The sequence below is a fragment of the Myxine glutinosa genome, chromosome 5, assembly GCF_964187855.1.
Source record: "Myxine glutinosa chromosome 5, kmMyxGlut1.1, whole genome shotgun sequence".
NCBI lineage: Eukaryota > Metazoa > Chordata > Myxini > Myxiniformes > Myxinidae > Myxine > Myxine glutinosa.
In genome coordinates, this window is record NC_136265.1 from 18,779,050 (window position 1) to 18,806,655 (window position 27,606).

A 27,606-nucleotide genomic window follows, 5' to 3' on the forward strand; every position below is an offset into this window, starting at 1 on the left:
GATATTCCAATTTATTGTGTTTGTTATTCCCAATTTTTGTGCTGTGGTTCTAGTTGAATAATTTTGTTATTGCTGTCAAAATTGCTTGCTTTTCTTTCATAGACAGTTCTCTGGTCTTCATGTTGGTTTATGCCTTCTGACCCCAAAGATGCTTTGCCAACACAGCTCTTTTTTTGTGTGCACAATCAATGTAACAAGAAATGACTGAACAACAAGAAACATCTGTCAGTCATTTGTTCCAATATTTATGCTTACCTAAAATGGGGGACTGAACATAAAAAGTGTTCTTGTTCTACAATGGTAAAACATATACAGGTATGCATAGAAATACCAAGAAACTGATCTTTTGTACTCGTGAGGTTTCTCTCGGTAGTTTAGATATTCAGCATCATTGAAATAACTTCTTCACTTGAACACGTTCGCTTTGGCACTGATTTTTACTTGTTGCTATTCCTGATTGGCAGGTGGAATCAGCTGGATCTTGGCATTGTCCTGCTCTCCATAATGGGTATCACGTTGGAAGAGATCGAGCTAAACGCCTCACTGCCCATCAACCCCACCATCATCCGCATCATGAGAGTGCTGCGCATCGCCAGGGGTACTCATAATCATTTCTCCTCACTCTCTCAGTCCTTCAGTTGGGCGTCCTGCTCTTCGATAAATCACAGTCTTTGTGCCCACGTGTGTTACGCAGTGTTGAAGTTGCTCAAGATGGCGACCGGCATGCGGGCGCTCATCGACACCGTTGTGCAGGCCCTCCCTCAGGCACGTTCTCACTTTCTTGCGGGTTGCTTGGTATAACTGTTGTTTTCTCCTACTTTGCTTTCTCGTCGTTTTATTCTCCACGTGAGTTATAGGTCCGATGATTTACTTGCTACAGTTTTTTTATACTTGGACTGAGGCTCGTAATAGAGCTCACACACACACACACACAGAAGGACATACTGACAAGACAAACACTTATCAGAGCTACTGAGGTCTGAGCTTGGGGGAAGTGCCGTCACTAACGTCACTTCCCGGGATACTCTTGGTACCAGCTACGTCATAACAATGGCGCCACTTTTCTCACTGTACTCAGCAGGACATTTCCTCAAGAGGGATTTCCTCCTCCGTATGGATGCCAACCGATGGGGATTGTCAGTGCTCTATCCTTTTCAAGCAAGGAAGCAGCACGTACCATTTTAAAAGTCTTTGATATGACTTGAACCTGTCCAAACCGGATGGGTGTTTTATAGGAGCCAACATCTCCTTACTGTATGGATGTTGGCTCCCTGCGGGAGCTCATCCGCCCTTTCCCAGACGTTGTTTTTAGTCCTGGCAGGGTGTCACAGTCACTCTCCCCACTAGCAAAGCCAGTGAGGCTGTCTGTTTAGTCGCCGATAACCCGACCATGCGGAAGGTAACACTGGGTTACATGTTACCAGTGGCAGTCCCAAAAGTTACATGTTACCTGACCAGGAACATAGTGATAAATTTAGAAACGACTGTGGCAACTGCTTTGAATTTTAGGTCGAAAGCGAATACTCAGCTGGCATACATGTTAAATAAAATGCACAAGCTTTGATTGTACTTGTAATTGACAATTGACTAGATCTCCCCATCACACCTGGAGCTAATGGCGACAAGAAGACGAATTGTGCAGAAACAACTGATGAATTATGTGCGAACGGGCAGGTTAAATCTCCACATCCAGAGCAGAATCGATGAATAACCTTCCGACATTGCATTGCCCCTGCTGATGCAACCTTGGCCTAAGACCATCATTTTGGGACAATAAATTAGATTATAGCTTGTTCTTCATTTAGGCTGAATGCACATAATCTATGACCTTAAATATCAAGTCTTTATCAAACAAGCCCTGCTAGTTCGACTAACCTGATGGGAATATGTTGAAAAAATAAAACACTACAAAGTCAGGAATGATCCCAAGCAACAGAACTTACCTCTACATTTTTATTGCACCCACCACTCTAGGGAAAAAGGCCTTCTATAGACTGACATCCACACTCAGTGGCATAATGGTTAGAGCATCCACTTTGAGTCTGCGAAGACGGTGGATCACACCCTGGCCGAGTCAAACCAGACTATTTTTTCTTTTTAATGTTTTTTTTTCCACGGGGTGGGTGTACGCGTCTAGTGCTGTAGTAGGGTACGATGTGGTTTCCCATACTTAGGCAGTTAAGACCGAAAAATATGGCGTATCGTTCACTTTTTCAGGAAAGCACCAAATTTGGCACAGATGTAGTATGGACCTATACAATTGTTTTCCTGAGGGGCGCCCAAAAATTCAGAACCCCTGGTGGCCGCCATATTGAATTTCAACATGACCGCCCTCTGTGACCTATTTCCCTCAATAACATCTATACTATGAGCGATAACACCACAGTTCCAGTGTCTTACCCCATGTTTTCATGGTCTCTGAATCCAATGGGATCAATTGCATAAAGATTGGCATCCATCATCTTTAATTTCAAGATGGCCGCCATGGTGTTTCCATTTTCCTTGAATCTCTCATAGTATTTTAGGTAAAATTTCAATTCCAAGTGATACACATTGTTTTATTGGTCTCTGATAACAATGGAATGGTATTAATTAATCAAAGTTACACACAGTTGCAGTTTTAACTTAAAATATTGTGGGCACTTGAAAGGTGGAGGCTCTCGCACAGACGCGTAGTACTACAAGCACTGTCCATCGCAGTCACACAGTGATGTGCAGGGCAGATTTGCCCTGGAGCATTTACAGTTGTGCCTTTACAGGCCGACTTACAATGGCAGCTTGTAAGCTCTGAACATGCCTCCTGTATCAGTGGTATTGTGGTCCAAATTGGTGTCCAAGAAGTCCCTGTTTTCATCCAGCCCCAATCAGCTGGTGATGGAAGTTCTGGGTAGGGCACAAGTGCCTGACTCCATACGTGTCCAGCCTGAAAACACGCACGTTTTAGGTGTTGTTCGAAGGCGTCTGCTGATGGGGGAATGTGATCAATTGTTCTTGCCTTCTTCGTGAACAAGTGTCGGCGCATGTCATTCACTGTCTTTATCTCGGTAGTCCGGTCATAGAGGATGGCAACATATCTTTCTATGCTCTATAGTTCCATAGTAATAGCGTCCACAGATGGCCTATAAGCGAGAGCATGAAAGGTCTGCGTGATGCTGGGGTATGCCTCCCAAGCCTTCCAGGCTGTCTTTTTCCCAATTTGGGCAAAAAATGACACTGTGTCGCAGCCAGTGAAGGCATGAAATAATGGCAAAGACTCGGACTTCCTGTGGCCAAGGCCGGTGGCAATTTTATGGATGGCAAGGTAGCGGTAGCTTTTACCAGTGCCAATGGCAATCCAGAGTTCCTCCACACCGTGTGACTGGTAGGTAAAGTAGTGTGCTATTGCCAAGACCACAATATCAGAATCTACAGTTCAAATCAATACCCGTTTTCTCCCCTTTTTCACGGCATCCAGGACATTTTTTTGGATTTTTTGAATTTTCTGAATTTTTGGGCGCCCCTCAGGAAAACAATTGTATAGGTCCATACTACATCTGTGCCAAATTTGGTGCTTTCCTGAAAAAATGAACGATGCTTCCTCTTAACTGCCTAACTACCAGTCGTTGCTTTGAGATACAGCTGCTGGATTTTTTTTTTTTTTTTTTTTTTTTTTTTTTTGTGTATACAAGATCGAGGCTCGTGAAAGAGCGAACATTAATCACACAGAAAGACAAACCGACACATAAAACATATAACATCGGGAGCGGTAGACAAGATGGGGAGAGAGGGGGAAGGACACAAAACACAACATTTGAGAGCAGGGACCGAGAGACATGGAGACATCGAGAGATCTGAGAGAGGGCGAGGGCTTTGGGGGGGGGGGGCATGGGAAGGGGGCGGTGGGAGAGGTATAAAACATATGGACACTGCCAGGACTTCCAGGAAAGAAGTTGGAATTTCAAACAAGGTGGATCTGGGGTGAATTAGCGGGGGTAGAAAAGATCAAGGTTTTGGATGGGGGAAGATAAGAGATGGTGGTGAACAGCTGTTTTAAAGACCTGGAGGGAGGAGTGGGATTGAAGGGAGTGAGGGAGTTTGTTCCAGAGGCGGGAGAAAAGAGGAATGAAAGAGTGAAGGTGAGCAGAGAGCCGAGATTTCGGCAGTTTAACCATCAGAGGGTTGCTGGCAGATCTTGTGCGACCTGTAGGAATATTTGGGGGACAGAGCACAGAGAGAGCTGGGGGTGCAAGGCCGGAGAGGAGCCGGTAGAAGACAGAAAGACCACCTACCTGCCTGCGGTGAGTGAGTGAAAGGCCCTCAGAGATAGCTTCATCGCGGGAGATTCCAATAATTCTGAAAGCTTTGGTTTCAACAGCGTGAAGCCGAGCTAGGTGTGAGGCAGGAGCACCGGCCCATAGGGGAGAACAGTATTCCATTGAGCTGCGGATGAAAGCCTTGTATGTGGTGAGGAGCTCAGGTGTGCCGAGGAAGGACTTCGCACGACGGAGGATGCCCAGTCGGCGACTGGCTTTGGAGGCCAGCTTGGAAATGTGGTTTTCCCAAGAAAGATCATGGCAGATAGTGAGACCCAAAATCTTGAGCGACAGAACTTCTTGGAGAGGATTGTTGAGAAAGTAGATGGGAGGGTTGTCCAGTCGATCTTTTCGGAGAGACATAGTAAGAGTGTGAGATTTGTCAGGATTGAAAGACATGTTCCACTTGTTTGACCAGTCTGTGATTTTGTCCAGGTCTTCAGAGAGTGAGGAGGCAGCAGACTGCCGATCTGAGGGAAGAGGAATGGAGCGGCAGAGAGTGGAGTCATCAGCAAAGAGATAGAGAGGATTTTCGAGAGAGTCAGAGAGATCATTGATGAAGACCAGAAAAAGCACGGGGCCCAGAACACTGCCTTGGGGAACTCCAGCCTGAACAGGAAGAGGAGATGAGAGAAACCCATTCAGGGCCACACGTTGACGACGACTAGAGAGGAAGTCCGCCAGCCATGCGTGGAGATTTCCATGGATACCAAAGGAGGAGAGTTTGGTGAGCAGAGCGGGGTGCCAGACCGTGTCGAAGGCACGTGATATGTCGAGGGAGACAGCTCTAATTTCCTGTTTGGCATTGAGGACCTCCATCCATTGTTGAGACAGCAGAAGCAGCATGTCCAGAGTAGAGTGACCTGGTCTGAAACCAAATTGATGATCAGAGATCAAGCCATTGGAGAAGAGGAAAGATTTCATATCCGAAGCAATGATGGATTCCATGACTTTGCTGATAATTGGGAGAAGGCTGATTGGTCTGTAGTTGCTAGGATCTGTTTTTGCACCTTTTTTGTGCAAAGCGGTGATGTTGGCTGATTTCCAAGCAGATGGCAGTTGACCTTGAGCAAAAGAGAGGGTGAAGAGAACAGAGAGAGGGTGAGATAGAGCAGCAGAGCAGGATTTTAGGACCCGTGGGCTGATGCCGTCGGGTCCAGTTGCAGAATCAGAGTCGAGGGTTGACAGAAACTTTTCCACCTTGTCAGGAGTAAAGGACACGGAGTCCAGGAGCAGCAGGGTACGACTGGGTATGGTGGGTACAGAGAGGGATGGGTTTGGGACACAAGATTTAGAGGCAAACACAGAGTTGAGGCATTCAGCTTTTTCACGTGCGGAGTCAGCTGTGTAGCCGTTTGAGGTAAGGGAGGGGATGGAGGGGGAACAAACACCAGAAACGGATTTGACCAGATGCCACCAGGATTTGGAAGAGGGAGACAGATAAGAGAGTTCGGTCTTGAGAACGGAGAGATATTGTTTCCTGGCTCTCCTGAGGGTGGACACACACTTGTTTCGGGCTTTGTGAAAGGAAATGAGATTTCCTTCCATTGGATTTGCTTTCCAGGAGACGAAGGCAAGTTGTTTCTGGGCAACAGCCTCACCACAAGATTCCGTGTACCATGGACGGGAGGAAGGGTATGACAACTGAAGACGAGATGGGATAAATCTGTGCATGAGAGAGAGCAATTTACTTTGGAAGAATTCCCAGGATGAGTTGATGTCAGAGGTGGTAGAGATGGGAGACCAGTCCAGATGATTGATGGCTGCTTGAAGACCGTGCCAGTTGGCCTGAGTGAAATGCCAGACTCGTCGACGCTGAGCAGGCTCCCTGAGGATGGTCAGAGAGATGTCCACTTTAACAAGGACATGATCAGATGATCCGATCGGAGCAGAAGAAGAGCAGCAGACATTTTCAGGGAAGTTAGTCATAACCAAGTCCAGAAGAGAAGATGTTCCGTTGACTGAGATCCGGGTCGGGAAATTGACAGATTGTGTCAGTCCCAGTGAGTCACAGAAGTCCTTTGCTGAAGAGCCATGGCTGGTGAGAGAGGTACCCACACCCAGCCAACTGGCATGGTGACAATTGAAATCACCACATATGAGGAAGAGAGAGTTGGGATGAGTAGATAGAAGTTGGTCCATATAATCAGACAGCGAGATGTAGATGGAGTCATCACTGTTTGGTGGACGGTACAACACACATATGAACAAGAGGTGGGAGCGAAGGGGAAGTCGTAGCCAGAGGTATTCCTGGGGGTGAGGTGGAGAGAGTGCAGTGCAGGGCGAGTGAGGAAGAGAGTTTTTGATAAAGATAGCAACCCCGCCTCCAGGACGAGGCTCAGGTCTATCATACCGGAGGAGGGAGTAGCCCGGGAGAGATACTATGGAATCAGAGACATCATAAAGGAGGAAAGTTTCTGTTAAGCAGATCACGTCTGGTTTGACAGAAGCAACCTGTATGGAGAGATCAGTTAAGTTTGAACGAAGGCCCCGGATGTTTGAGGTCCATACCGTTAATGAAGAGGAAGGGGGAGCATCAGATACAGAACAGGGGGGAGGAGGGGTAGGGTAAGATGTGGAAGAGGTGGAAGAGATAGGGAGAGCTGTTGAAGGTGTGTCAGAGATTTCAGAATAGCTCGGAGAAAGGGAAGGATGGGGCGGACAAAAGGTTTGATGGTGATTGGGTGAGCCACAATGAGGTGTTATTTGAGGAGGGGGAAGAGCGAGGCAGAAGGTTGGGGGAGATGGAGGTGAGAGTTTGAAGGGGGAAGAAGCGGGGAGGACGCTTTGAGGAGGGGGAGTGAGAGGGGGGAAATTTAGAAGCAATGAGGGTGGGGAGATTTGAAGGGGAGGGGTGAGGGGGGAGTTTGGGAGGGAAGGGACAAGGGGAGGGATTTGAAAGGGATGGGATATGGGGGAGATTTGGAGGGGAGGGGTGAGGCAGGAGTCTAGGAGGGGAGGGGCGAGGGGGCGTCTTGGCGGGGAGGGGTGAGGGGGTAGTTTAGGAGGGAGGGGGCAAGGGGGGAGATTTGAAAGGGATGGGTGATGGGGAAGATTTGGAGGGGAGGGGTGATGGGGAAGATTTGGAGGGGAGGGGTGATGGGGAAGATTTGGAGGGGAGGGGTTATGGGGAAGATTTGGAGGGGAGGGGTGAGATTGGATTTTTGAAAGTGTACGATTTATGGGAAACGAACATTTATTGCAAAATGAGTTTCTTGTGACCTTCGAGTTAAAAATACGTTTAAGGACGCTGGATGGAGGATGGAGTGCAGGAGAGTTTAGGGAATGTAGAAAAAAGGCACTATAGGAGATGGATATTTTTTTTGGGATGAATTGATTTGGTGAGCAAGTCGAAAGCAGCCTTTTAAAGAAGAAGAAGAAAAATGTGTTATAAAATATGACGGAATACATAACTTGAGGGGAAAGTGTAAACATTGAAGGTTAATGAGTGAAAACTATCTGGGGAAATGGGGGAGAAACACGTGGTCGAAGAACGAACGAACGAATAAGAATGAATAAACGAATTTTTTTTTTTTTTTTTTTTTTTTTTTTTTTTTTGTATACAAGATCGAGGCTCGTGAAAGAGCGAACATTAATCACACAGAAAGACAAACCGACACATAAAACATATAACATCGGGAGCGGTAGACAAGATGGGGAGAGAGGGGGAAGGACACAAACACAACATTTGAGAGCAGGGACCAAGAGACATGGAGACATCGAGAGATCTGAGAGAGGGCGAGGGCTTTGGGGGGGTGGCATGGGAAGGGGGCGGTGGGAGAGGTATAAAACATATGGAAACTGCCAGGACTTCCAGGAAAGAAGTTGGAATTTCAAACAAGGTGGATCTGGGGTGAATTAGCGGGGGTAGAAAAGATCAAGGTTTTGGATGGGGGAAGATAAGAGATTTTTTTTTTTTTTTTTTTTTTTGTATACAAGATCGAGGCTCGTGAAAGAGCTAATGGTGGTGAACAGCTGTTTTAAAGACCTGGAGGGAGGAGTGGGATTGAAGGGAGTGAGGGAGTTTGTTCCAGAGGCGGGAGAAAAGAGGAATGAAAGAGTGAAGGTGAGCAGAGAGCCGAGATTTCGGCAGTTTAACCATCAGAGGGTTGCTGGCAGATCTTGTGCGACCTGTAGGAATATTTGGGGGACAGAGCACAGAGAGAGCTGGGGGTGCAAGGCCGGAGAGGAGCCGGTAGAAGACAGAAAGACCACCTACCTGCCTGCGGTGAGTGAGTGAAAGGCCCTCAGAGATAGCTTGATCGCGGGAGATTCCAATAATTCTGAAAGCTTTGGTTTCAACAGCGTGAAGCCGAGCTAGGTGTGAGGCAGGAGCACCGGCCCATAGGGGAGAACAGTATTCCATTGAGCTGCGGATGAAAGCCTTGTATGTGGTGAGGAGCTCAGGTGTGCCGAGGAAGGACTTCGCACGACGGAGGATGCCCAGTCGGCGACTGGCTTTGGAGGCCAGCTTGGAAATGTGGTTTTCCCAAGAAAGATCATGGCAGATAGTGAGACCCAAAATCTTGAGCGACAGAACTTCTTGGAGAGGATTGTTGAGAAAGTAGATGGGAGGGTTGTCCAGTCGATCTTTTCGGAGAGACATAGTAAGAGTGTGAGATTTGTCAGGATTGAAAGACATGTTCCACTTGTTTGACCAGTCTGTGATTTTGTCCAGGTCTTCAGAGAGTGAGGAGGCAGCAGACTGCCGATCTGAGGGAAGAGGAATGGAGCGGCAGAGAGTGGAGTCATCAGCAAAGAGATAGAGAGGATTTTCGAGAGAGTCAGAGAGATCATTGATGAAGACCAGAAAAAGCACGGGGCCCAGAACACTGCCTTGGGGAACTCCAGCCTGAACAGGAAGAGGAGATGAGAGAAACCCATTCAGGGCCACACGTTGACGACGACTAGAGAGGAAGTCCGCCAGCCATGCGTGGAGATTTCCATGGATACCAAAGGAGGAGAGTTTGGTGAGCAGAGCGGGGTGCCAGACCGTGTCGAAGGCACGTGATATGTCGAGGGAGACAGCTCTAATTTCCTGTTTGGCATTGAGGACCTCCATCCATTGTTGAGACAGCAGAAGCAGCATGTCCAGAGTAGAGTGACCTGGTCTGAAACCAAATTGATGATCAGAGATCAAGCCATTGGAGAAGAGGAAAGATTTCATATCCGAAGCAATGATGGATTCCATGACTTTGCTGATAATTGGGAGAAGGCTGATTGGTCTGTAGTTGCTAGGATCTGTTTTTGCACCTTTTTTGTGCAAAGCGGTGATGTTGGCTGATTTCCAAGCAGATGGCAGTTGACCTTGAGCAAAAGAGAGGGTGAAGAGAACAGAGAGAGGGTGAGATAGAGCAGCAGAGCAGGATTTTAGGACCCGTGGGCTGATGCCGTCGGGTCCAGTTGCAGAATCAGAGTCGAGGGTTGACAGAAACTTTTCCACCTTGTCAGGAGGAAAGGACACGGAGTCCAGGAGCAGCAGGGTACGACTGGGTATGGTGGGTACAGAGAGGGATGGGTTTGGGACACAAGATTTAGAGGCAAACACAGAGTTGAGGCATTCAGCTTTTTCACGTGCGGAGTCAGCTGTGTAGCCGTTTGAGGTAAGGGAGGGGATGGAGGGGGAACAAACACCAGAAACGGATTTGACCAGACGCCACCAGGATTTGGAAGAGGGAGACAGATAAGAGAGTTCGGTCTTGAGAACGGAGAGATATTGTTTCCTGGCTCTCCTGAGGGTGGACACACACTTGTTTCGGGCTTTGTGAAAGGAAATGAGATTTCCATCCTGTAGTGAAATCGTATCCGTACTGAACCCGGGTGGGGATGCTCGCTGCTCGCTGTCATTGTGTCCCCACTAGGGGCGTGACTATAAGACCCGTTACTGTGTCAGTGCTCCGAGACTTCTCCCTTGTGACATGTTACATCGGTAGCCTCGTTAATGGTACGCCTTTATAGAATATCTAGCTTGCTTGCATTGACTGATATGAATGGCTTTATGAGATGTCGCATCGTATGCTTATTGTGTATTTCCACTTACAGGAATGATGTGATGATCTAAATGCAATTAAACCAAACCGTTGGACTAAAAGTTGTGCGGACCTGAATGGTTTTCCACAACACTTAATTGCATTTATGATCTGCTGACATGGCTGGCAACAAGACGTTGACGGTGTCCATTTTCAGCGCCGACCCACAAGCCACGGACGGAGGCTTGCAACTCAAGCACTGGCTCAAGCAACTGGAGCATCTCTTTAATGAGCCTGATACCGCTCCGACGCCTGCCGCGAAGCTGGCAATATTACACTCAAAAATCGACTACCGGGTCTACCACTCGGTCGCTCAATGCACGACGTATGATCTTACCGTCGCGGAGCTCAAGCGGCTTTACATAAAAGAAAAAAGCCCTGTGTATGCGCGTTATTTGCTGCAGACGCGACGGCAGCGACCCAACGAGCCTATGGATCATTACGCCCAGGAGCTCCGGCAGCTCATGCTGGACAGCGCCCAGCCACGGACTCCCGAGCAGGCTAAAGATGACCGACTTTTAGATGCCTTCATAGCAGGGGTCTCCTCTCAGGAACTACGTCTCAAACTCTTGGAGAAGACCGACCTGACCTTCGCTACGGCGGTAGAGCAAGCGACGGTGTATACTGAAGCGCGGATGCAATCGAACGCCTATGATCGCACGCGCCTTTTGGCGGGCACCTCACTACACGCCCGGCCGGAGAGGACCACTGACGAGGACGTGGATCCGCCTGCTGAACTCCGGGATGCTCCGGAGGATGACCCTACCCTGACAGCTGCCGTTACGACCAGCAGACCCAAGGCCTTGCGCGGGGCCGCATGTTTTTTTTGTGGAGGGCCTCGTCATGCCCGAGTCGTGTGTCCGGCACGTGACGCTATTTGCCATTTGTGCTCGCTAAAGGGACATTACGCGAAAGTGTGCAAGAAATCGGCACGCGGCTCGCGGCCCTTCGACACGCGCAGCCGCGGTCGCGCAGGCGCGGCAACCTTGAACGGGCTTGTAGCAGAACCCACGAGCCCAGCGCCTTACCCGTCTTCGAAGGGGAGGGCCTCTCGCTGCGGCCCGCTGGGCGCTCAGACAACCTTGACTGGCGCCACCGGAAAGCCACCACCGTCTCATTCTCCATCGGGGACAAAGGCCGCGTCCTTGGCCAAACCTCGAGCCACGCAAGGGAAGAAACAGCTATCGAATACTACGGAAGCCTCCAGTCAAAGCGACCAAACGAAAAAGGCGATTTCGAATACTACTACGGAAGCCTGTTGTCAAAGCGACCAAACGAAAAAGGCGATTTCGAATACTACGGAAGCCGTTTGTCAAAGCGACCAAACGAAAAAGGCGATTTCGGCTACAACGGAAGCCTTTATCTGCCAGGAGTGTCAAAAGGCGATGTCAAATACTACTGAGGCCTTTTCTCATCGGATTTTGAATCGCGAAACACCGGAATGCTGGGGAAAGCCCTCTGATGACGATAATGGATTCCCCATGGTCAACGCAGACTCCGGTCACGATCGCAAAACTGCTGCTGGTGTAGGATCCACCCGCGAGGCTGGTCCGACCCATTCGGGGGGCTCAGTTCCGCTCCCAGCTGCCTCGTCTGGCCTGGCTCAAGCCCTTATTCCCCTTATGGTTGAGGGCCATTGTGTTCAGGCCTTGGTGGACACCGGATCTACGGATAGTTTTATCGACCAGCGACTTGTGCTCAGGCATGGATGGCGGATCGGGCGGTCTACACGACGGATCTTCATGGCATCCCAGGGACTCCGGCTTAGCACAAAAGGGGAATGCCGATTGAAACTAGTGCTAAAGGGACGGGTTTTCCCTGATGTACACCTTATGGTTTTACCCGCGTTATGTGCTGATATTCTGCTAGGACACGATTTTCTTAAGCTGCATGGACGTCTGGTAATGGAGTTCGGTGGGCCTGACACTCTTGTTGTGGGGGCGGACGACGCGCTAACGGTGTGCGCCCTAGCGCAAATGGACGTCCGTCCGCTTTCGCTGTTCCCCAATCTAACCTCCGACTGTACCCCTGTCGCGGTAAAATCGAGACGCTACTCCCGCGCGGACATGCAATTCATTGCGGACGAAACGACTCAGCTCTTGAAAGACGGCATCATAGAACCTAGTAGGTCACCGTGGCGTGCCCAGGTCTTAGTGGTGCGCAGTGAGGCCCATCGCAAACGCATGGTAATCGACTATTCCCAAACGATTAAACGCTTTACACAGCTGGATGCCTACCCCCTTCCGGGGATGGACGCGCTAGTGCAACAGGTGTCCCAGTATTCGGTCTATAGTACTCTCGATCTCCGTAGTGCGTACCACCAGATCCCTATCTCTAGGGCGGATCGTATCTATACCGCTTTCGAGTCGGGGCAGCGGTTGTACCAATTTACACGATTGCCCTTTGGGGTGACGAACGGGGTCGCTTGTTTCCAGAGGGCCATGGATGACCTCGTTGCGCGGGAGCACTTAACCGATGTTTTCGTCTACCTCGATAACCTTACGGTTTGTGGATATGACCAAGGGCACCATGACGCTAATCTGAAGCGCTTCCTTGAGGTCGCGCAACGGTATCACTTAACTATGAACGAGGATAAGTGCCGATACTCCCTACGCACCATAGATCTTCTGGGGTACACCGTGACCCATGGCTCTGTCTCTCCGGATAAGGAACGTCTGCGACCTTTGCTCGACATGGCCCCTCCCTGCGATCGGGCTTCCCTGAAACGCGCCCTTGGGCTGTTCGCCCATTACTCCAAATGGGTGCAAAATCTCTCCGCGAAACTTCGCCCCCTTGTGGCCTGCGACACCTTTCCCCTGTGTTCGGCCGCATTGACGGCCTTTGAAGGACTTAAGACCGACATCGCCCGAGCCGCCGTAGCAACCATTGACGAGAGCGGCTCGTTCGTCCTCGAAAGTGACGCCTCGGATCAGGCCATCGCGGCGACCCTCTCCCAAGGGGGACGTCCCGTGGCTTTCTTTTCACGGACTCTTACCTCCGCTGAGCGGCGGCACTCGTCCGTTGAAAAGGAAGCGTATGCGATCGTCGAGTCTATTCGGCGATGGCGCCCGTACCTACTCGGGCGGAGCTTCCAAATCATCACGGACCAGCAAAGCGTTGCGTTCATGTACGACACCTTACACGCCCAGCGCATTAAGAACGAGAAAATCACTCGCTGGCGTATCGAACTCGCCGACTTCTGTTACACCATCAAATATCGCCCAGGGAAGGATAACCAGGCCGCCGATGCCTTATCGCGCCCCACTACATGTGCTGGTATCACCTCGTTGGAGGGCCTACGGGTGCTGCATGCTACTGCGGGCCATCCCGGCGTAACGCGTTTCGCTCATTTCGTGCGGAGTGGGAATCTCCCTTACTCGATTGACGATATCCGCCGTATCTGTCGCGACTGCGCTATCTGCGCGGAAATCAAACCGCGTTTCTATAACCCCCCTATGGGGACTCTGGTGAAGGCTACACGCCCGTGGGAACGCTTGGCGATGGATTTCAAGGGCCCTTTGCCGGTGTCGAGCGGCTCTCGCTATCTGCTCACTATCGTTGATGAGTACTCACGATTCCCCTTTGCTTATATGTGCGCGGACATGACTGCTGCCACGGTGATGCGTTGCTTACAGAACTTGTTCTCAATGTTCGGTTACCCGGCCTATGTCCATACCGACCGGGGTGCAGTCTTCTTGTCTCAGGAGGTGCGCGGCTATCTGCTCCAAAACAACGTTGCGTCTAGTTACACCACGCCGTATAGACCCCAGGCTAATGGACAGATCGAACGCTTCAACGGGATTATCTGGAGGGCCGTCATGCTCCATCTCCGGACCCACGGCCGGGGCCTCGATAAATGGGCTTGGTCGCTACCTGCGGCGTTGAACTCAATCCGGGCACTCCTGAGTACGGCAACTAACCAAACTCCCCACGAGCGTCTTTTCCACCACCCCAGGAGCTCGGGGTGTATACGGTCTTTGCCCAGTTGGCTCGCTGGGCCCGGGCCGGCCTACCTTAAACGGGCAGTTCGCGCGAGCAAGTACGACCCCCTTGTGGACAAAGTGCAGATTCTCCAGGCTAATCCTGAGCATGCTCGTGTGATGACGTCTGATGGTCGTGAGACTACTGTCTCCGTTCGTCATCTTGCCCCTTGCGGGGTCGACGACCTTAGTAGGGAATCGGACGGACCAGTCGAACCCGTCTATGAGACTATGACCTCTCCCGACGCTCCCATCGCCGACAGTCCACCGACCCTCCCCCCGTCGAGACTGCCCGGGTCCGACGACTTGGCGTTACCCCCTTCATCACCCGACCCTGTTGACGCCTCTGACACCGGGGATACAGGGTTACGAGACGCCGTACCCGGGGAATTTCGAACGCGTGCTGGCAGAGAAATTCGCCGCCCGGCCCGCTACGGTTGGGCCGACTAATACTCCGCGCCCATGCTGACGCTCACTCGCTTTTAGCCGCGCGGCCGTATAATTCTGACGGGGGGTGAATGTAGTGAAATCGTATCCGTACTGAACCCGGGTGGGGATGCTCGCTGCTCGCTGTCATTGTGTCCCCACTAGGGGCGTGACTATAAGACCCGTTACTGTGTCAGTGCTCCGAGACTTCTCCCTTGTGACATGTTACATCGGTAGCCTCGTTAATGGTACGCCTTTATAGAATATCTAGCTTGCTTGCATTGACTGATATGAATGGCTTTATGAGATGTCGCATCGTATGCTTATTGTGTATTTCCACTTACAGGAATGATGTGATGATCTAAATGCAATTAAACCAAACCGTTGGACTAAAAGTTGTGCGGACCTGAATGGTTTTCCACAACACATCCGTTGGATTTGCTTTCCAGGAGACGAAGGCAAGTTGTTTCTGGGCAACAGCCTCACCACAAGATTCCGTGTACCATTGACGGGAGGAAGGGTATGACAACTGAAGACGAGATGGGATAAATCTGTGCATGAGAGAGAGCAATTTACTTTGGAAGAATTCCCAGGATGAGTTGATGTCAGAGGTGGTAGAGATGGGAGACCAGTCCAGATGATTGATGGCTGCTTGAAGACCATGCCAGTTGGCCTGAGTGAAATGCCAGACTCGTCGACGCTGAGCAGGCTCCCTGAGGATGGTCAGAGAGATGTCCACTTTAACAAGGACATGATCAGATGATCCGATCGGAGCAGAAGAAGAGCAGCAGACATTTTCAGGGAAGTTAGTCATAACCAAGTCCAGAAGAGAAGATGTTCCGTTGACTGAGATCCGGGTCGGGAAATTGACAGATTGTGTCAGTCCCAGTGAGTCGCAGAAGTCCTTTGCTGAGGAGCCATGGCTGGTGAGAGAGGTACCCACACCCAGCCAACTGGCATGATGACAGTTGAAATCACCACATATGAGGAAGAGAGAGTTGGGATGAGTAGATAGAAGTTGGTCCATATCATCAGACAGCGAGATGTAGATGGAGTCATCACTGTTTGGTGGACGGTACAACACACATATGAACAAGAGGTGGGAGCGAAGGGGAAGCCGTAGCCAGAGGTATTCCTGGGGGTGAGGTGGAGAGAGTGCAGTGCAAGGCGAGTGAGGAAGAGAGTTTTTGATAAAGATAGCAACCCCGCCTCCAGGACGAGGCTCAGGTCTATCATACCGGAGGAGGGAGTAGCCCGGGAGAGATACTATGGAATCAGAGACATCATAAAGGAGGAAAGTTTCTGTTAAGCAGATCACGTCTGGTTTGACAGAAGCAACCTGTATGGAGAGATCAGTTAAGTTTGAACGAAGGCCCCGGATGTTTGAGGTCCATACCGTTAATGAAGAGGAAGGGGGAGCATCAGATACAGAACAGGGGGGAGGAGGGGTAGGGTAAGATGTGGAAGAGGTGGAAGAGGTAGGGAGAGCTGTTGAAGGTGTGTCAGAGATTTCAGAATAGCTCGGAGAAAGGGAAGGATGGGGCGGACAAAAGGTTTGATGGTGATTGGGTGAGCCACAATGAGGTGTTATTTGAGGAGGGGGAAGAGCGAGGCAGAAGGTTGGGGGAGATGGAGGTGAGAGTTTGAAGGGGGAAGAAGCGGGGAGGACGCTTTGAGGAGGGGGAGTGAGAGGGGGGAAATTGAGAAGCAATGAGGGTGGGGAGATTTGAAGGGGAGGGGTGAGGGGGGAGTTTGGGAGGGAAGGGACAAGGGGAGGGATTTGAAAGGGATGGGATATGGGGGAGATTTGCAGGGGAGGGGTGAGGCAGGAGTCTAGGAGGGGAGGGGCGAGGGGGCGTCTTGGCGGGGAGGGGTGAGGGGGTAGTTTAGGAGGGAGGGGGCAAGGGGGGAGATTTGGAAGGGATGGGTGATGGGGAAGATTTGGAGGGGAGGGGTGATGGGGAAGATTTGGAGGGGAGGGGTTATGGGGAAGATTTGGAGGGGAGGGGTGAGATTGGATTTTTGAAAGTGTACGATTTATGGGAAACGAACATTTATTGCAAAATGAGTTTCTTGTGACCTTCGAGTTAAAAATACGTTTAAGGACGCTGGATGGAGGATGGAGTGCAGGAGAGTTTAGGGAATGTAGAAAAAAGGCACTATAGGAGATGGATATTTTTTTTGGGATGAATTGATTTGGTGAGCAAGTCGAAAGCAGCCTTTTAAAGAAGAAGAAGAAAAAGGTGTTATAAAATATGACGGAATACATAACTTGAGGGGAAAGTGTAAACATTGAAGGTTAATGAGTGAAAACTATCTGGGGAAATGGGGGAGAAACACGTGGTCGAAGAACGAACGAACGAATAAGAATGAATAAACGAATGAGAACTGAGAAGGAATTTTTTTTTTTTTTTTTTTTTTTTTTTTGAGTTGAGATTTACACAAGGAAGTAGGCTATGGGTGAAAAGCCTGGGAATACAGAGAACGAAAGTTATTGGATCACAAACGACGGACCGCTGAGAGAAAAACAAAGCCTCAAGGTTGTACAGTGCACACTGTACAAGGCCTCAAGAATGAGAACAGAGAAGGAAATGTTTTTTTTTTGTTTTTTTTTTTGTTTTTTTTGAGTTGAGATTTACACAAGGAAGTAGGCTATGGGTGAAAAGCCTGGGAATACAGAGAACGAAAGTTATTGGATCACAAACGACGGACCGCTGAGAGAAAAACAAAGCCTCAAGGTTGTACAGTGCACACTGTACAAGGCCTCAAGACACGACACGGCAAACAGACGATCAATTTATGAAAGATAAACACCGAGAAACAACCAAAGTTGCACACAATAACTTCACACACCGAAAGATAAATACAGTTTCGACAAAATACAATTGTGAACAGACTTAACTTCGAAAAACGTGGAGACCGTCCAAACGTGGTGAAAACGTGGAGACCGTGAAACGTGGAGACCGTGGATAGCTCTGCGAGCGAAAATAAGGCCGAGTGTGTAAGCCCTTCCTTCCGGTACATAGCCTTTACCCTTGCCATGACTTTCAGACTACCTCCTAGTGGTGCACCATGGTACCAGTGCCCTTGAGGGCACTGGCTAAATGTCTGGAGGATCTCAGAGCCGGTTGGTAGTCTAGATAGTCCGTGGGCTGAGTAGGGTTTACATGCACCCCCCCCCCCCCCCCCCACAACTTAACTTCCCGGGTATGTCCATGTACCCCCCACCCTAGGGGTTTGGAAAAACCATGTTAACAGAAAAAAAACTCATTCCCAAGGTACCTCCCACGCATATTTTGATGTTACCCCCCCTGTGTCAGTGATTTCCGAAAATTAGGGGTAGGCGAAATTCAAATGGCCATAACTTTTTACCTAGTCATCCTATGGTTGCATATGACCCCTCAAAATGTTTGTCCTGGGACACTCTTTACAATGATATGTGTTATATGCAAATGAGGTCACTAATGAGGTCACCAGAGGTCAAAATATGAGGGAATTAGTTTTTTTTGGAGAGAGAGAGGGGAGTTCAACAGCTCAATAGAGTTCAATAGAGTTCAATAGAGTTCAGAGTTCGACCAGTCTTAGTCAAAAAGGGCAAGCAACTTGTTGGGAAATGTGTGTTGTAGTTATGGGGAGGGGACATTTTGAAAGTCATTCCATGAAAATGACGGGGTTTTTGCACAAAGCTAAATTGGAGTCGTTGCGGTGCGGTCTCACGGAAAAAGCGAGAACGTCTCCAAAGTTCCATTTGACGTGATTATGTTCTGTGGCCTATTAGCATGGGATGATGTGCACATCATTGTGTACTTTGTTGTGGCAAATATCCAGCATATTTAAAAGTGTAGCTTTCTCTCACACCGTCACAAACCCCATGGCATATTAATATACCGTTCTACAACTATTGGGGACCCCCCTAACGCAAGTCGGGGCCAAATCCTCCCCATTCTTCCCTGCTGCCTGGATTCTTCAGGGCAGCACGGTTATGGTTCAGAGTGTTGATCGTCCCCATGGGCCGGCCCCTGCTCTCTCTCTCTCTCTCTCTCTCTCTCTCTCTCTCACTCTCTCACTCTCTCACTCTCTCACTCTCTCACTCTCTCACTCTCTCTCTCTCTCCAACGCTCCCCAACTCTCTCTCTCTCTCTCTCCAACGCTCCCCAACTCTCTCTCTCTCTCTCTCCAACGCTCCCCAACTCTCTCTCTCTCTCTCTCTCTCTCTCCAACGCTCCCCAACTCTCTCTCTCTCTCTCTCTCCAACGCTCCCCAACTCTCTCTCTCTCTCTCTCTCTCTCTCTCCAACGCTCCCCAACTCTCTCTCTCTCTCTCTCTCTCCAACGCTCCCCAACTCTCTCCAACGCTCCCCAACTCTCTCCAACTCTGTTGTGGCCCTGACTTTGTGAAGGCTGGGGTACACCACCCTGGATGGAGGGGATCTCCTTAGCGCTCATGTGAGATCGATTGGCTGTCCCCATGCCACGGGCTTGTTCAAGAGAACTGTCCGAGGCTAAATAACAACAACAACAACAACAACAACATACCATTCTCACATGAAACCTCCTTATCACATACTTTACACCTCCTCACTCCATCGAGAGATGTGTCAATCGAAGTATGCTTTGATTGTGTAAGGAGACAGCATGCTTTAATGGTAAGGTTGCATCTTGTAAAGGTAGAGGAATAAGAGCACTAACACTGATGTTCTGTGTAGGTAGGTAATCTTGGACTGCTATTCTTGCTGCTGTTCTTCATCTATGCGGCGCTTGGTGTCGAGCTCTTCAGTCGGCTTGGTAAGCATTGAAGACCTCTTTTATTTGAAGTAGCTTCACTTTAGTAAGGCAGCATCAACCCCTTGGACTGATTGAAATAATTGTGACACACTCTTACTGGTCCGTCACTTTTGACATGCCTCGCCTGCCAGTTTGTGATGAAGAACAGCCGTGTGAAGGCCTCAGCCGCCATGCCACTTTCCAGAACTTTGGTATGGCTTTTCTCACGCTGTTTCGAGTCTCAACCGGAGACAACTGGAATGGCATCATGAAGGTTAGAGCCATACCCACGCCATAGTTCAGCTCTGTTCTCCATCTTATCAGTTGCATGTTTCTTTCATCTTTGCCCTTATTGGTGGTTGGCTTTGGTAACTTAAGCGGTGATCTGTTGTTTTCTTTTCCACAATGACCGCCATTGTCTCTCTCCTCTGTCCTAGGACACCTTACGTGAATGTAGCACGATCGACAGGCAGTGCTTCTCTTACCTCCCGTTCATCTCTCCGATCTACTTCGTTACCTTTGTTCTCACCGCTCAATTCGTCCTCGTTAACGTTGTCGTCGCCGTGCTGATGAAACATCTTGAGGAAAGCAATAAAGAGAGCCGGGAGGAAGAGGAAGACGAGATTGAATTTTACAAGGAGATGGATAGGGAAGACGAGAGAGGCGACCCGCGGAAAGATGACATCACGGGGAGTCCTGCAAAAGACAGCCATGGAACGAGCAGCAGAGACGAATGGCGATTTGGTGAGGTGAGTTAGACCTGTCTGAAATCCTAAGGTGGTCAACATAGGCTAAAAGACCAAAAGAGACCAAAAGACCTCGCAAACCAGGAAGTTGGAAATGATGGTGACTGTGCAATTTGTTTTGCTTCTAAAGTGTCCTTCTGATGTCGGTGCTGAATCTTAGAGTAAGAATGATGCAAATATTAGAAATGTTCGGTTGAATAAGGCACATGTCATTCTTTCGCCAGACTTTAGTATTTGTCATGATTTTGTTATTCTTATCGACTTTGAGTTTTTCTCCAGTTCTCACAGTACGTGTTTTATGATATGTATTAAATGATAGTTATCTGAGTTTAATATGATATCTGCGTTTAATGATATGTAATTTATTGTCACGTCAGACAGCCTCCGTTAATACGGACCATCTGCACCAGGATCTTTTGTCACGGAAACGGCCGACCAGTTTCTAATTACTGCATTCACTTTAATTAATTTGCAACTTCACCATGCCCAAAATCACCCCCGACACACTAACCCACACTTGGTGCCACAATTCGCACTTTCACAAACAATATATTTGCAGGCATGGACTTCTATTTGTGATGCATGATATCTATAGAGCAATGGTGCAGCCTGTTATGGAGGCAGGAGCGAGTCGACGAGAGATAGCGACGAATACAGTTATAGAATGAGGAAAGCCAGCCACGAGTAGCACCAAATAACAGAGGAAAACAAGTACAGATACATTCAAAGTACATTGCCCCCATGCCAAATAAATAAATAACATCATCCAGCGCGACATTGCCGGGACGTCTTCAGCGCCCGGCGATACCGCCACGCAGCACATAGAGACGGTATTGGGAGGGAGAAGTGTACAATAACTTATTGGTTAATTGCATAATATGTTGGCCTATGTTGACCTCAAAAATACTTGGTGGTTGAATTCAGTGACCAGATATGCAAATCCTCTTAAAATTTCAAGTTAATTGTATGAAAATTGAGGATTTTAGAAACTTGGCCAATGTTGACCTTTTGGCCTATGTTGACCTCGAAAATACCTGGTGGTTGAATTCAGTGACCAGATATGCAAATCCTCTTAAAATTTCAAGTTAATTGGATGAAAATTGAGGATTTTAGAAACTTGGCATATGTTGACCTCAAAAATACTTGGTGGTTGAATTCAGTGACCAGATATGCAAGTCCTCTTCAAATTTCAAGTTAAGCGGATGAAAATTTAGGATTTTAGACATTTGGCCTATGGAGGAGGTGCTCCTATGGTGAAGGACCCTTTGGCCTATGTTGACCTCAGAAATACTTTGTGGTTAAATTCAGTGACCAGATATGCAAATCCTCTTCACATTTCAAGTTCATTGGATAAAAATTGAGGATTTTAGAAATTTGGCCTATGTTGACCTTTTGGCCGATGTTGACCTCAAATGTACTTGGTGGTTGAATTCAGTGACCAGATATACAAATCTTATTAAAATTTCAAGTCAATCAGATGAAAATTGAGCATTTTAGAAATATGACAAAGTTGGTGACCTTTGGCCTACGTGCGTTGACCTATTGAGCTTTTGACCCCAAAAACAATAGGCTTCTTGCTTATGACCAACTCTACCATTTGGTGAAGTTTTGTGAAGATCGGTTGAAAATTGTGACCTGTAGGCGACTGACATACAGACAGAGAGAACAGACAGAATGAAAAATCACTTATAGAGCGACATTTGGCAAAACAGAACAAAGTGGAATGGCTGATATGAAAATCAGTTGCCAACTGAATTTCAAGTGAATCGGATGAAAATTGAGGATTTTAGAAATAAAAAAAAGTGGTTGACCTTTGGCCTACATTGACCTTTTGGCCTATGCTGATCTCAAAAATAGTTGGTGGTTGAATTCAGTTTGCTGATATGTAAATGCCATTCAAATTTCAAGTGAATCGGATGAAAATTGAGGATTTTAGAAATTTGAAATGGGTGTTGACCTTTGGCCTATGTTGACCTTTTGGCCAACGCTGATCTCAAAAATAGTTGGTGGTTGAATTTTTTAAGCCGATATGTAAATCCTATTCAATTTTCAAATCAATCGGATGAAAATTGAGGATTTTAGAAATTTGAAAAAAGTGGTTGACCTTTGGCCTATGTTGATCTTTTGACCCCAAGAAATATATAGGATTTTGTCGGACCACGAACTCTACCATTTGGTAAAGTTTCGTGAAGATCAGTTTAAAATTGTGACCTGTAGGCAAGTATAAGTGAGCGTACAGACAAACAAACAAACACACACACAAACAAACAAATGAAAAATCACTCATGGAGCGACACTTGGAAAAACAGAACAAAGTGGAATGGCTGATATGAAAATCAGTTGCCTACTGACCTTTTGGCCTATGTTGACCTCAAAAATAGTTGGTGGTTGAATTCAGTTTGCTGATATGTAAATGCCATTCAAATTTCAATTGAATCGGATGAAAATTGAGGATTTTAGAAAAAAAAATTAAAAAGTGGTTGACCTTTGGCCTATGTTGACCTTTTGGCCTATGCTGATCTCAAAAATAGTTGATGGTTGAATTCAGTAAGCCGATATGCAAAACCTATTCAAATTTCAAGTCAATCGGATGAAAATTGAGGATTTTAGAAATTTGAAATGGTTGACCTTTGGCCTATGTTGACCTTTTGGCCTATGCTGATCTCAAAAATAGTTGCTGGTTCAATTCAACTCGCCGACATGTATATCCTATTCAAATTTCAAGTCAATCGGATGAAAATTTAGGATTTTAGAAATTTGAAAAAAAGTCGTTGACCTTTGGCCTATGTTGACCTTTTGGCCAATGTTGATCTCAAAAATAGTTGGTGATTGTATTCAGTTCGCCGATATGTAAATTCTATTCAAATTTCAAGTCAATCGGATGAAAATTGAGGATTTTAGAAATTTGAAATGGTTGTTTACCTTTGGCCTACGTTGACCTTTTGGCCAATGCTGATCTTAAAAATAGTTGGTGGTTGAATTCAGTTTGCCGATATGTATATCCTATTCAAATTTCAAGTCAATCGGATGAAAATTGAGGATTTTAGAAATTTGAAAAACGTGGTTGACCTTTGGCCTATGTTGACCTTTTGACCCCCAAAAATATGTAGGATTTTTGGTAAAGTACTCTACCATTACCCTACCATTTATGGTCTACATCTGTCTGTAGTCTACCATTACTCTACCATTTATGGTCTACATCTGTCTGTAGTCTACCATTACTCTACCATTTATGGTCTACATCTGTCTGTAGTCTACCATTACTCTACCATTTATGGTCTACATCTGTCTGTAGTCTACCATTACTCTACCATTTATGGTCTACATCTGTCTGTAGTCTACCATTACTCTACCATTTATGGTCTACATCTGTCTGTAGTCTACCATTACTCTACCATTACTCTACCATTATTCTTTTGGTAAAGTACATTATGTACACTACCGTTTGGTAAAGTTTTATTAAGATTGGTTTAAAATTGTGACCTGTAGGCAAGTATAAGTGAGCGTACAGACAAACAAACAAACACACACACAAACAAACACACACACAAACAAACAAACAAACACACAAACAAACACACACACAAACAAACACACACACAAACAAACAAACACACACACACACACACACACACACCAGAGTGAGCAACATACTTGCAAAAATTTTTATTGTTTTTTGCCAAGTAACAAACACACACACAAACAAACACACACACAAACAAACACACACACAAACAAACACACACACACACACACACACACACCAGAGTGAGCAACATACTTGCAAAAATTTTTTTTGTTTTTTGCCAAGTAACAAACACACACACACATCTCGTTTTTTCATTTCTGTTCCTCACAATTCTATCTCTCTTTTATTCACACACACACACACACACACACACACACACACACACACACACACACACACACACACACACACACACACACACACACACACACAAACCGGAGAGAGCAACATACTTGCAAAACAAAAAAAAACAATTGCCAAGTAATAACGCACAACACCAACCAATATATTTGAAAAATCTTTGATTTTCACAAGTAACAAACAAACAAGAAAACTGTGGAGAAATACCGCCCACTTCGTTTGATATCGGTAACAGGCAAGTCGATGGAAGGTCTCATGCGTGATGTGTTAACAGAACATCTCACGGTGCACAACCGATTATTTGATAGTCCACATGGGGTTACGACCACCGTGTGCGCTGGAGGCGATGACTTCACTCCTCGACAAAGGAAATCCGGTCGACGTTCTCTGTCTGGATTTTCGTGAATCGTTTGATGCAGTGCCTCACAGAGGACCTCTTGACAGGTAGCAGCACGAGGTACACACAGGTAGTTACTCAGATGGATTACAGCATTCTTGACGGGGAGACAGCAGAGAGTAACCATCAATCTTGTGGCATCTGATGAAGGTATATCGACTGGTTCTTGCGGAGATGGACGTTGGCAGGTTTTCCTTTCTTGCCTCCGCTGGCTCTCGATAGCATACTGCCATGGGAAATTGGGAAGGAAGAAAAAGGTGACATTTTGTGGGCGTTAACCTTTCCTCCATTTTGCCCCGACGAAGGGTTCATGCCAGAAACGTCAGCTTTCCATTGCTTCCCTTGGCGGTTAGCCTACCTCGATCAACCTACCGTGGTTGTCATCCATTGAAGTCAATGCATACTTCATACTATCGCAAATTGCACATCGTTGATCAATCTCCAAGGAACCTCATTGTGATGAAGAGTGATGAAGATCCTCATTGTGATGAAGAGTGATGAAGATCCTCATTGTGATGAAGAGTGACGAAGATCCTCATTGTGATGAAGAGTGACGAAGATCCTCATTGTGATGAAGAGTGATGAAGATCCTCATTGTGATGAAGAGTGATGAAGATCCTCATTGTGACGAAGAGTGACGAAGATCCTCATTGTGATGAAGAGTGACGAAGATCCTCATTGTGATGAAGAGTGATGAAGATCCTCATTGTGATGAAGAGTGATGAACATCCTCATTGTGATGAAGAGTGACGAAGATCCTCATTGTGACGAAGAGTGACGAAGATCCTCATTGTGACGAAGAGTGACGAAGATCCTCATTGTGATGAAGAGTGATGAACATCCTCATTGTGATGAAGAGTGATGAAGATCCTCATTGTGATGAAGAGTGACGAAGATCCTCATTGTGATGAAGAGTGACGAAGATCCTCATTGTGATGAAGAGTGATGAACATCCTCATTGTGATGAAGAGTGACGAAGATCCTCATTGCGATGAAGAGTGACGAAGATCCTCATTGTGATGAAGAGTGACGAAGATCCTCATTGTGATGAAGAGTGACGAAGATCCTCATTGTGATGAAGAGTGATGAAGATCCTCATTGTGATGAAGAGTGATGAAGATCCTCATTGTGATGAAGAGTGACGAAGATCCTCATTGTGATGAAGAGTGACGAAGATCCTCATTGTGATGAAGAGTGACTAAGATCCTCATTGTGATGAAGAGCATTCTTCTCAATTTCGGGTTGGAAGCAACGCTGTTAATATTTTCATCATTTCTGGTTAAACCTCAAGAACGTTCTTTTCAAAATAGTCTTCCAGTGCATGTTACACAATCTAATACCATGAACGTACCAAACACCAATTTTCATGGATCTTTACTCCCGCCAGGGAGTAATGCTTTCAATCGTGTGTGTGTGTGTGTGTGTGTGTGTGTGTGTGTGTGTGTGTGTGTGTGTGTGTGTGTGTGTGTGTGTGTGTGTGTGTGTGTGTGTGTGTGTGTGTGTGTGTGTGTGTGTGTGTGTGTGTGTGTGTGTGTGTGTTCGTGAACAAGATATCTGGAAAAGTTCTGAACGGATTTGGATGAAAGTTGGTGGGATGATTGCCCTTGGGATAAGGAAGAATTGATTAGTTTTTGGTGAAGCTCAACATATTATTCCCTATCCAGGAATTTTTTTTGAAGGATTTCCTTACCATTGGAAGATAGGGCTCTTTTTTTTTTTAACATTATCTTCTATATATTCTATATTTAACATTGTGATATGAAAATAGTTTTCATATTTGTTGTAAATGTAGTTTAAACTCATGGTTATGCGTTAGAGTGGTGTATTTTGTTAGCAGCGTCGTCTTCAAGGTTCTTTTTTTTCTTTCTAATAAAGACATATTCTGTCATTTTAAAACCACCAAAGTGTGTATTAGGTTTCCCCGTTTCATAAAATGTATCGTTTGATACGTATAATGCTTTAAAACTGGGTTTTTTAAACCTCAGAAGAGACATCAACATTTACCTCAGCGAATGTCAATGGCGGTGTCAGTATTTGATGAACTTATAAAGACTTAGGTGACTTATAAGTGCGACAAGCATGTGCACGGGATTCTTCCCAGAAGAATGAGTGGTCGCATTAGCTTGTACTAAACAAGAATGTATCAATTGAATGCAGGTTTATTAGCAACAACGATGAACAATCAATCTGCAAGACAAAGAAAGCGATGGTAGATATTAGAATAAGATAATAGATACAGAATATGCAAATAACAATGCGCAGTATTACACAAGATGAGAACGCAATAGAGAACAGCACCATACAAGAGTTGTCTATCTCCCTTTCCCAAAAACGTTCAATTGTGACACAGAATAGAACGAAAACTGGAGACCAAGAAAAAGGATCACATGAGTTTATAATTGATATCCTTCTGAGTTGAATCGGGCTGGTGGTTTGATAATTCGCTTCGGGCGGCCCGTCACCACCCGATCAATCGTCGGAGTCCTCTGAGGGCAGTTCGTAATTTCCTGGTCCATTGTGGGAGTCTCCGGTGGGTGGTTCACTATCGCCCTGTCCGACGCCGGAGTCCCCTCCAGCTGGTCCATCATCACCCGAACCGTCATGGGAGCAGAAATAGGCAGTGACTGTGGAGGTGTGGCGTGGTCTGCACATGTGGTTGGTTAGCGACTCTCGCGGGTGGTGTCATCGGGGTAGTGGAGCGGAATGTCTGTGATGGTAAGCCCGGCGCAATGACATGTTGGGGTTCACCCTTCTGGGGAGTGGTAACAGGATTGAGACAGACTCTTGGAGCGGCGATGGGTTGGGTACCAGACATTAAGTATTTCGGTACGATTGGCATAACGCTTGGCAGCATGCCACTTTTGGCAGTCGTAGTGGGAGTTGTCATGCTGAAAGGCGTAAAACGTCGCAGGAACTTACGATTCCGGAGAGTGATTCTTCCGGAGCCATCCACCTTGACAACGTATTGATCGAATTGTTTTACCTCAATCACGGTTCCGGTCCGGTCCCATTTTCGTGGTTCCAGGCCGGTCTGGTTCTGGATCCGGACATGGTCCCCGGCGGCCAGTGGAGGTAGTTTTGTCG

At 47.1% G+C, this 27,606-nt stretch overlaps 2 protein-coding genes across 2 annotated transcripts in view; both read left to right on the forward strand.

Moving 5' to 3' along the window:
• LOC144892212 (uncharacterized) overlaps positions 1-27,606 on the forward strand; it is a 623,022-nt gene that overhangs the window by 238,257 nt on the left and 357,159 nt on the right. The gene's annotated exons all lie outside the window — the stretch shown is intronic.
• The window catches only part of LOC137428722 (voltage-dependent T-type calcium channel subunit alpha-1H-like), a 231,558-nt gene that overhangs the window by 186,104 nt on the left and 17,848 nt on the right, over positions 1-27,606 (forward strand). Inside the window, exons 27-31 of the mRNA XM_078777047.1 lie at positions 465-598; positions 695-765; positions 19,433-19,511; positions 19,643-19,764; positions 19,928-20,239. Coding sequence (XP_078633173.1) covers positions 465-598; positions 695-765; positions 19,433-19,511; positions 19,643-19,764; positions 19,928-20,239 — 718 coding nt within the window. The remainder of the gene's footprint in view (positions 1-464; positions 599-694; positions 766-19,432; positions 19,512-19,642; positions 19,765-19,927; positions 20,240-27,606) is intronic.